The sequence below is a fragment of the Geospiza fortis genome, unplaced genomic scaffold (genome assembly GCF_000277835.1).
Source record: "Geospiza fortis unplaced genomic scaffold, GeoFor_1.0 scaffold407, whole genome shotgun sequence".
Classification (NCBI taxonomy): domain Eukaryota; kingdom Metazoa; phylum Chordata; class Aves; order Passeriformes; family Thraupidae; genus Geospiza; species Geospiza fortis.
In genome coordinates this window covers 281,194-292,478 of record NW_005054507.1, presented here as the reverse complement: position 1 = coordinate 292,478, position 11,285 = coordinate 281,194, and the positions used below count along the sequence as shown (strand labels likewise).

At 42.8% G+C, this 11,285-nt stretch overlaps 1 protein-coding gene across 6 annotated transcripts in view; it reads right to left on the bottom strand.

The window, feature by feature from the left end:
- LRRFIP1 (LRR binding FLII interacting protein 1) overlaps positions 1 to 11,285 on the bottom strand; it is a 59,143-nt gene continuing 47,858 nt past the window's right edge. For all 6 annotated transcript variants that reach the window (XM_031063480.1, XM_031063478.1, XM_031063481.1 and 3 more), the window contains 5 exons: positions 5,935 to 5,981; positions 5,010 to 5,127; positions 4,502 to 4,581; positions 3,772 to 3,876; positions 1 to 2,777 (listed from right to left, as the gene is read on the bottom strand). In XM_031063480.1, the coding sequence (XP_030919340.1) occupies positions 2,667 to 2,777; positions 3,772 to 3,876; positions 4,502 to 4,581; positions 5,010 to 5,127; positions 5,935 to 5,981 (461 nt within the window). In that variant the 3' untranslated portion in view covers positions 1 to 2,666. The remainder of the gene's footprint in view (positions 2,778 to 3,771; positions 3,877 to 4,501; positions 4,582 to 5,009; positions 5,128 to 5,934; positions 5,982 to 11,285) is intronic.

Genomic DNA, 11,285 nt, shown 5'->3' with positions numbered 1-11,285 from the left:
TAAAAACTACCCAAACAAGTGACATTTTATTGGCGAGTTCTGCTCATAATGAATTTCCTTTTCCACGCTCACATTTCCTAACAGAGCGACTGGGGGGAAAAAAAAAACCCAACAAAAACAAAACTGAAAACATTTCGGGTAACATTCCATTTGCAAGCGATAAAAATCATGTAACATTTAAAAATAAAACAGAGGATAACAAATTGAAACAGAAGTTGTAGGAAAACCCGTCCTGGTTCCCCCAGGAGCTGTTCCTCGCCCGGTTGCCGCCACCTCAGCCCCACTCTCAGGGTACTGAGGTGCTCTCGTTTGGTGCTCAAATTTTAGGACTGGGACATGTGCTATTATCACCATTCAAAGCCCTGTTGTTGTACATTCTTCACAGAAAAACATAGAACAGTTTGCAGTAAACCAACCAGTTCTTTTTCTTCCCTTATTCTAATGCTAAGTCATACTGAAAGTTTGGGGGAGGGGGGGAAAATGTGGCTTCAACATTCACCTACTTTATCACACACAAAGGTTTCTACTAAGAGCATATCCAGGTTGAAATACACATCTGATTTCCGTCATGAGGTTGATGCTTATGGGGTGCGAGATGAAATCTACTTCAAAATGATAAACACATCCCTTTTTGATGAACAAAGTGTTATTTTTTGCCTTTTGGACCAACGCTGGGTTGCTGGGTTGTTTCTCCTGAGCCTTGCCAGGAGAGGCAGCTTGCACTGCTGCCACAAATGAAATGATGACTGGTGGCAATCACACACCTTACCATTGGTAAGATGTCGTATTTAGCATCTTTGTTTGCATTCTGAAAATCCCTTTCCTTGTTTTTTAGGCCCCCAAGGCTTTGTACACCAGAAATTACACAAGTCATGCACAGAAAATTGTAAATTGGTATCCACAGCCATTTTGAGGTATTCCACAAGAAACCTGGCTCTGCACCTGAATGTTCTTCTCAAAAATAATTTAAAAAAAACCCTCAAAACCAAAGCCCTAACTGGAGTGGAAATTTAATTTAAAAGGATTCCTTCCAACCCCATGTTTCACCACATTTCATCAACAAGGACATACTTAATTCCCCAGGGGCACAAAAAAAGCCTTCTTCATCCTTTTCCTGGAATAATAATTTCAGTACTTCATTCCTAAATTTTCCTTGGAAGAGATGAAGACGAGGATGTTGTTTCCTAGCCAAACCAGAGAAACACATTCAGACAGCGGTTTTGGTTTACTGAATTCTTGAAGGTGCTCGAGGAAGATACCAGAGATCCCCTTGTGTTGGAAATATCAGCGATTCCTGCTCTAACCTCCCATCTGCAAGGAGGAGGCTGGGGAAAGACCTGGATTGCAGGGTCTGATGACCAAGTTAGGAAGAAATGTGATCTCCTGGGCGTGGATTTGGCTTGGTAGAAGCTCTTGAGGCAGCCACAAGGGGACAGGAGACACTGCTCCACCACGTGAGCGGATCGCAGAGGGACCGGCTTTCCTGTTAGGGCTGAGGTGGGATGGGCAGCTTTGTTCCTGGGCTAGCTGCTGCTCTCCTTTGAGTAGTACATTCAGAATGAGTTCTGATGAACCAGAGCTGTAGTGCCGGCCGTGTGCCATTTTTACACACGCAAGGATTGCCTGCAGCATCTCACCGGGTTACGCTGCTCTGCGTGAGAAGTGGGAAACCTCCGCAGTGATCCTAGAAGAAAATAACTCGCTACTTCCGTAGCTGTAGAAAACCCATAGGCAGTAATATTTTCTAAAGTGCTTTTTTACTTAGCAGTTATTCTTTTAAAAATCAGACTTGTATTTTGTAGCGGCATCGTTTCCTAGTAGGTCATGGACCGGTAGATAGTTTCTGATGTAAAAAACCCATTACATATTTTGTTTAAGCAAATGACACTTGCTTTGATAAATGCACCAAAGAGAGTGACCCAAGTGCAAACCCCACCATTTCTGAAAACACGGCCTTATGCTGGTTTATTAATGCAACCTTACATCTTTTAAAAGTCATTTACTTCGACTCCAAGAGCAGGGATTAAATAATACAAATAAAAATTGAAAATCCAATGAAGCTATTGCCTATTTACCCTGAAATAAAAGAGTCTCATGATTCTACTGGTGCAAAAATCCCTCCAAACACATTTGTTTTATTGGCAAAGTCATTTAAGGTCACTTTTGCTTCCAAGACCATCTTCTTCCATGGTTTCCACTGAAGGAGTTTTGCTTTGTAATGGCTTGTGGTTCCACAGTGATTTGTAAATGAAAAACCTACTATGAATAACTCTACCGTAGTCACTAAATTACAGATACTGTCATGAGAAAAGTCTCAAAACTTACAGTGTTCGTTTTAAAATTTTCAGCAAGACACAAAAATTCCAGTCAAAGTGTTTTCTTTGAGTGCCATTTTAAACGGCAATAAATGGCTGCTGTGCCGTCAGGATGGAGAATTCCATGTGCTTCTTATGCGTTGTACTTCGAACGCCCCCGGAGCTCGGCGTGGGAGGGCTCCCGCGGGCACAGCCACGTGGATCGCTCCTCCTATGGATGTAGTGCAGCAGGCTGGGATCTGCGCGGGGAGGCACGGAGCAGGAGCTGGGGCGGCCTGGTCTCAGGAGGCGATGGCACCAAGCGTCCCGGGCTGCGGCGGCGTTCCGCTTCCGAGCAGCGGGAAGGGGTGGCTATTGCTGGGACAGCAGAGCGCTCCGGTTGGCCTTCATCTTCTCCAGCCGCTTCACCAGGTGGCCGTTGCTGACCTCCAGCTCCTCGGTTTTGTCCAGTGCGGAACGGAGCTGAAGGAAGGAAGGAAGGAAGCAGAAAAACACCGTGACTTTCACCGTGTTATCCCTTTGCAAAGGTACAGCAAGGTTTGTGCTTGCCAAGGCTAACTGACCATATTAACTTGGAACATAAAGCAGTTGAAAATTCCTTTAACAGAGTTAAACTGCTTTGCAGGCCACAAACACGGGTGTTTAAGCACACTGCCAAAACCCCAGAGTGTTTACAGAATGCTGAACAAAGAAGGCCAAGGTAAGAAGAAATGCGGTCTCCCAAGTCTGGATTTGGCTTGATAGAGCCATGTGTCTTGAGGCAGTCAGCATGGACAGAAGGTTACTCCTGTGGAGCAGGAGATTCCCAGAGAATCAGAGAATTTCCCTCAATCTAGAGGCATGAGGCTCTGGGTGATGTACACCTGTCTCACTGCCCAGCTTTTGTGTTTCTGGTTCCTAGAACTCTATCCACAGCCTCAGTTTCCTGTAAAACCCACCACGGGATCAGGGTAGGGAGAGAGAGCTGGACTGCACAGAACAATATTTATAGGCAGCAAAGCAGAAGGATATTTAGAACAAGCAAGGAGCCATACTGAAAAAAACAAATCAAAGAAGCACCTCTGGAGGCAGTGAGAGAGGAGCTGATAAAGGTATTCAGGCTCTAAGGAGACAGAGGCACAGTCAGAGCCTGTGCACAGCCACACTACCCCAAACAGACCTGAACAGATTGGCAGGGCAAGGCAAACAGGCTCACAAAGAACAACTCACATCCCTTTAGCAAGTCAGGTTGGGAAGGAACAGTGAAAAGGCAGTGGGAGTTCACAGCCATGGCTCTTACTCCAGTTCGAGTGCTGAAAACTTGGTTGCACATTTAGATGGAGTAACTAGAGCACTAAAGCAACTAGATGCTTATCCTTGCTGTGCCAAGAAGGGTTGTTCCTCCCCTAAAGACCCAGGGAAGCAGGTTTCCCCCACAGGAGCAGGCTGACCTGTGACAGCTCGCAGGGGGAGTTACCTCTCTCTGCAGTTTGCGTTTCTCTGCCTTCAGTTCATCTTCTATTCGCTCAGCATTCTCAGCAGCAGTTTTGTATCGGGCTACCTGGCCTTCCAGTCGTATTACCTGAGGTGAAGGCAAAGGCTGGCAGTTAGAAGCTGTGCCAAGAAGTTACTGTGAAGCTTTACTCTTCCACTAGTACTCAAGGAATAACCAGAGAGATGCTAACTCCTCTTTGATAAAATAAAGGCATATTTTCAGGGAAGAAAACAACACCAAGGAAGCCTGGCAACAGTAATTTACTGCTGACCTTTTGTACACATTCATATTTAACATGCTTCCAGCAACAAAAAATACAATCCATTGACTAAATTTGTCTTAGCAAGAGCATTGCTGGTGTACCCTGGACAAGAGCAAACAATCAAAATGGAACAGCTGTGTATAAACTCCATCTCTACCACATCATATGCTGGGAACCATTTAAAACCTGTTGACAGCTAGGCATAAGGAAATGTTCAGCAGAGTTCATCAGGTACTTTTGTTTTTGACCATTCTTCCCTCAGTACAGAGGAATAATATATTCCTTCTTCCCCATACATAAATGTCATAGTGGCCCTCAAGCTCCAACACTCCCGTTTCTTATTTTAAGGGAAAACCACAGTAAACATAATTTCATTTATCATTTATCAAAGTACACTTTCTCTTTGTATTCTCACAGTGCCTGAACAAACAGAACAAGCCAAAAACTTACATTCTGCTCCAATGCTGTTATCTCTTGCTCAGACTTTGCTAGTTTAAATTTGAGATCACTGATCTGTCTGTTGGCATCTCCTAAAAGAATCGCAGATTTATCAGAGATGTCAGAACAAGTGTGAACAGTTTCTAACAAGTCTGTGGTAAAATTTCCATGCATCAGGGATCTATGTGGGGCAGGAGGAGAGTACTTAACTCAGAAAGTGCCCAGCAGAGAGGCACCATCCCAATCCTGCCTGATTCCTGCCAACCACTCTGAAGGCAGAATTAATCTGAACTCCCCCCAGCTCTGCTGAGGAGCAATAACAGAGATTTCCAACTGCAATCCTAAACAAAGACTCCTAATTCCCTCACCTCTGCAGAGGTGCATGGCTGCTCCCAGGACAAAGCTCCACTGGAACTGAAGGCTCATTCTTACTCACAGCCATGTGCTTATGATTGTACTGATACATTTTCTCACTCACATGCAAGGCACAAAACTCTCTTAAAATCAAAATACAGCTCACTTTGGAGGTCAATCATGTGCATATCTGTCCCATTTTCCAGAACTTCATCTTCAGACTGTGTGTTTTCTATCTTGCCATTCCTTTGCTTTTCTTCCAGTTGTCCCTTTAATTTTTTAATCTGAAGGACAGAAACTAGTTATTAAAATCACTAAGGGAAATTGTGGCTCAAATTCACTCCAGTATTATAAAACAAATTATCGATTTTTAAAACATAAATTCAAAAAAATATTCTGTTACTTTGTAACATCCTAGAAATTATTTTGGCAAATGATTCACTGTATTTTACACATCAGTGCTTATATACAAGTTCAGGATTGAAACAATGAGTGAAAAATTACTGGTTTATCAGAAAAGCCATAAATCTTCTGCAGGCACATCCATATAAGTCATTCTTAAAAACTCCCAAAGCTGTGTTTGGTTGCGTGCCAAGGTCACTGAGCATAAATGAAAGCACAGAGTGTCCTGCAGGGCAACAGATCAGCTGAAGTTTTTTTTAATAAGCTTTATAGTTACTATGGAATACCATGGTACCAGCAGTAATTCCTTTAATTGCTCTTTACCCATGTGCAATTCCTCCAACAAACCTTTCCAAAAGGCCCATTCACCCAGAAACCCAGCAAAGGGGAGGGCTTACTCTTGGAGAGAAAATTTGCTTCTACAATTTCTGAGCTATGCCACTTTTCCCCGTGGGCTTGGCCAAGGACTATTGAAGGACTATTATTGAGAAGGACTGAAGGACTATTATTCAGAAATAAGAGGCTCATATCTTCCATGTATCCTGAGTTAACACATGGGAGGAATATTTCGGAGGAAGAACAGAGTGGCCAGCAAGGCAGCAAGAGGAACCAGACCACAGTGCTGCTGATCTATACCTTGTGTTCCGGCTATTTTTGTTTTCTTGAGCCTTCCCTTGCCCTGTGATTACCTGGTCTAGCAAGGACTCCCGTTCATCAATGAGCTTTTTCAGCCTGTCTGGAAGAGAAAAGGGAGAGGTCAGTGCTGACCGAGCCAGGGTGCATCGGGGAGCGCATCTGAGACACGAGGCTGGCCCGCTCAGGTTAGTGACTACTGATGGGGAGTTAGGGCACGTACCACAGGACACGAGGCCCAGCGGGGCTGGGAAGGGGCTGCAGCCAGGGCACTTATGGCATTCTCACACAACATGCTTGTCCCAGCAGTAGCAGCAGCCAGCTGCATGCAAAGAGGCTAATCTTCTACGTTAGGTTAGCATGCAAGAACTCTAGGGTCAAGCACAACTGCAACACAAAATCTCACAGGTCTTGACAGTTTAACACAATGACAATACTGCAAACACCTATAATCACATTCTCAGCACTTTTAACTCTTCCCTTCTTTTACATGGCAGTGACATTTTAGCTCCAATATTATGACCAGAAAAAAAAACCATTTGCCCGTCAAATGATTTGTGTTTCGAACGCAGCAGTCTGGTAAAACTCTGTTTTCTCTTCAGAGTCAATTCTCCAGGTCAAACATCAAGAGGCAATGGACAACCTGCACCAACTGCTGTGCTACATTTGGACTTGGAAGTGCTACATATCAGCACGTGGGTATGTGCAGCCTTCATTAATAAAGTGCACTCTACAGAACAAGACAGCTGGAAAAAAGAACTACAAAGTAAGCAAACAAATCATTTTTTTCTGTCCCCATTAAGGGCTGCAAAATGTGAAAGCACATTTTCTTACCACCCAAATGACCTAAATGATTAATTAACAAGCTCAGTTTGTTCAGGTACACCTCAGGCAGGAGTGCACTGCAACACCACATGGAAATACACTCATTAGGAGAGGATCTGTTGACCTCAGCTGGGTCTCACTGCAGGTTTGTTCAGCTGGCCTCCCTTGCCAGCAGTGCAGAGCTCAGGCTGCTCAGAGCTCAACTCCACAGCTGAGGTCTGGCCTGCTGATTAAGTGGTTAAAATCCACAGGTCACTCAAGAAAAAGATCTTTTTGTAAACTTCAGGAAAGCAAGGTAAATTACACCTAAGAGCCTGCTGGGCTTTTACCAGGTAAATTCTGTTGACAGACAGAGTTAAATATTTTTTAAGAGCTTTAAAAATACAATTTCTTCTTTGTTGACAACTCCTGAACAGGCCAAAGTCTTGTAGTTCTCCATTTTTCTTGTTAGCACATGCACTTAAAGGGAATCAAGAGTCTGTATTGAATCAAATCATGGTGAAAACTGTTCTCCCAATGGAAATCCCTCTGTACAGCAGACATGTGGAGTCCATTAATGTGGTATGTCATTCCCCTGCTGGGAATACACACCCCCACACAGTCCCATTCCAGAGCATGGAATAAAATCTTTACCTTGGCTTTTGATGCAATACTCAAATACAGATCTAAGTGTGACATCCCAGTTCAGCAGATCTATGGATTGATTTTGAACCTCCTGAAGTCCTATTCTTTTTTCATCCATTTGTAACACACCCAACATTGCTACACCTGAGCACTGATATGAAAAAACAAAAGCAACCCCAAATTCTTTTGTAAATACCACCCACAAACAAAATTTCCTAGTGCAAACCCCTTTAAAATAATAAAACAATTTCACAGATCTATATGGGAAGAAAAGAAAACTTAAGACAGAAATTCTGCAAAAGATGGAAGATATGGCAGAAAAATAAAGGTCAGTGAAGAAAGCAAGAACAGCAAACATATTGGAGATACTCGGACTCAAGAGATTGTTTTGGGATTTACAGGCCAGCAAAGACTGAGAAATGGAGTTCCAAGGATTGGAAAGAGAATGAGGACTGGTGCAGCAGGAAACCTTTAGTCTGCTTCAAAATTAGCCCAAACTTACTGAGTCCAAAAGGGCCAAGTAACACATTTTGATCCTGAAAACAATGTAATTGTGGTTTTCATTAACACAACCCCTGCTGTGGGGTGAAACCTGCCTGCCTGAAGAAAGGACGCCTCTGCCAGCTTCCACTGAGGAAGCACACTGGCTTCCCCAAAGCCCTTTTCCTGCAAAGACGATGCATTTTGGGGTGAACCTTCCAAGTTTGGTCTCACCTCCAGTTCTCTCTGCCCTCATTACAGACAGCTGTGCACCCCATTGGGACATGCAGACAGCAGGGTTTACCAGGTCAGGGAACAAATGAGTTTGCTAAAATTGCCATTCACATAGAAGAAAAGTTCTCTGCCTGTAGAGATGGGGGTCTCTTGGGTTTCACTTATCTTAAACCCCCACATTAACACAGAAACTTGCTCTGTAGGGTCACCTTAATTTTGCATTTAGGAGATATTTTCCCAACAAATCTGAGGACCTTGAGAACAGATGAGCAGGAAAGAACAGCTTATTGAATCAGGACAGGAAGCAGCTAATTAAAATTCTCATCTGTAACAGTCATTATCCTTATTCCACACAGAAAGACACTACAGTGAATAATGAGAGTGTGACATTCACCTCAGTTAACTCTGGAAAGGTGATTCCCAGGGTACTCACTGCACCAGTTCATGGCCTTCCCACACCAGAGTTTAACAGAGGGCTGAGGAGGAGATGGGGCCTGTGAGGGAGCAGGACACAGAGGGTGAGCATGGTGCTGACCAATGCCTTCTGCCACACTTTCTACATCCAGTGACTGATCTCACTGCCTTGGCACTGCAGGTGACTCTCGAGGCATTGCTTACTCAGGTGCTGCTCCAAACGTTCCCAAATCAGCCACAGATCCTCCAGGTCTCTTTCCACTTGGAGGGGAGCATGGGATGGGAAGCAGCTGGTTTTACCTGCAGGATCTACATGATGTGTGGCCCAGGAAGTAACTAACATTGATGTAAATGAAAGGGGTAAACTGCTCTTGGAGGGTGGAAAGACACCCCATGGAATCCCCGCCCCAAGCAGCTACTCAGAACAGCCTGCAAGAATCCAGCTGACAGAGCAGCTTGGGCAATAGTCCCTTGTCACAGACATGTTTTATGAAAAATCCTTTTGCTAGGATTTTTCTCCTGAGAAGCTGAGAGGCCTCAGAAACCAAATGTAACCAATAATTATCTGCTGTGAAATGCAACAGGTACATCTTTGATTGGTCTCACGTGGTTGTTTTTAATTAATGGCCAATCACAGTCCAGCTGTCTCAGACTCTCTGGTCAGTCACAAGATTTTATTATCATTCCATTCCTTTCTATTCCTTGCTAGCCTTCTGAAGAAATTCTTTCTTCTATTCTTTTAGTATAGTTTTAATATATAATTTTCTTTTAATATAATATATATCATAAAATAATAAATCAGCCTTCTGAAACATGGAGTCAAGATTCTTGTCTCTTCTCTTGTCCTGGGGCCCCTGTGAACACCACCACACTCCCTCTCCAGATCTGTCAGTTTATTTGGGGTGATGAGAAAATGTTTTCCTGTCTTTCTCACAAGAGGGGCACTGCCAGGGACAGCACAGGATTTGGAAGACATTGGCTTGCAGTACTGATTTTGAGGGGGACAGGAGACTGTTTTTCTCTATAGTAAAGAAGATATTGACCAAGACCTTTTCACTATTTATTCACCTTTTTTATCAAGAAAGTTTCTTGAGATATTGCTTTTGAAAGCATTTCAGGCTAGCTCTGATATGCACAAACCTGGGCTACAGCATTTATGTGCCACTAAGTGATGCCCAGAAAACCCAGTGAGCATTTGGGGTTATTCTGGAAGACAGAAGTTTCATACTTGGGTCACACACTCATTTTCAACATTCCAGGATGGATTTCTGGCACAGCAGCTACTCTGCACTGCCTCTCCATGTTCTTGCTCCCAGTTACACTGGGAGTGGGATCAAAGATGGTACTTGGACAGGTAAGACTGGAGGTGTTTCTGCTCCTGTGACTTGGCTTTAAAAAGGAATTCTCTTAAAGATGCTGTGTTTTCTGAAGTGGGAAAACTAGTTAAAATCAGAAATGAACTCATAAGAAATACAGGATATAATGCCTCACTTAACTCTGATAGATCCATCCACAGTACAGGTGAAGCCAGGTAAGAACATTTAATGATCTGTTGAAATCTATTTAACAATTAAAACCCACTTTCAACATTAAACCATAAATTACTGTTGAGAGTATGGCAGAGCCAAATCTTTAAATAAACACTGCTTTTCACTGAATTTATTCATTATTCAACAAACTATTTAGAATATTATATCAACTATTCAGAGCTAAATCTTTAAATAAACACTGCTACATGCTAGTAAGAAATGCTTATAAGATCTATGACTTTTTGGATTAGCATCTAGTGTAAACCCTTAGGAACAACTGCCAATACTTACAGAAACCACGGTGGATCTGCTGTAAGTTGGAGAGAAGCCACATGAAAGGAGTTACAGGGTTACAGACCTGTTAGAGCTCTACAGTTAAGGTGCCATCACATTTTCAAGGTGCTCAAACCCCGAGGCTGCCCAGTCCTAGGGAGATGGCTCCTGTAGCTACGTGGCACAAGGCAATAAATTGAACAAAAGCTGCAGAAAAATGGTGTTGAAATGACACAGGTTTAAATAACTCCTTGTGCAGGTTTAGAAACAGTGCTCTGGACAGGTACTTTAAAGTATAAAATATGTTTATTTAAATTATATACAGCAGTACATTTGGATATACATCTTCAAATTTTGCAGTCTGTCTGTGCTCTGACAACTTTGTAACATCAACACAAATACAGCCTTCCACAGCCCACACCCCCCTCGATCTGCATTCCCTTGGGACATTCATTGCTCAACACTTCAAATGAATATTTATATATGCAAAACATGCTCTTCCTCCCAAGCACTAGCAGAGCTGCAAGAGGAAATACAGCAAGGGAGTCCAAGAGCCAAATTTATGCCAGCAATTCAAAGCAATCCAGCTTTTCCAAAAGGCACAGGGGGGCTAGTACACAAAACAACAGTCATCTTTGGTCTGATATCCAGCAAGAGTTAAGACATGCAAAGTTATCTTCTTTCCAGAAGGAAAGAGATAAGATTTGTTTCAGAGATAAAAACATTCTTTCAGAATCAGAGTTTGCAAAAAAAAAAAATGCAGTAAGCAAATGCAATTTTAAACAAAAATCTTCTTGGAAAAATAGATATTTTATATATTCATATCTAGACAGTACTTGATAGCAAACCTAAGCACACATTACAGTGTGTATTGACACTTTCTCTGGAAAAAAATAAAAACCCCATGTGAGACATGGTGTAAAAGGCCTATTGTGGTGCAAAGTGCCTAAATGAAGTAAACATGTAGATATTTATTCCTTTCAGCAAACTAAGACCTGCATCTTGCACTTTCTCCAAACTGTGTATTG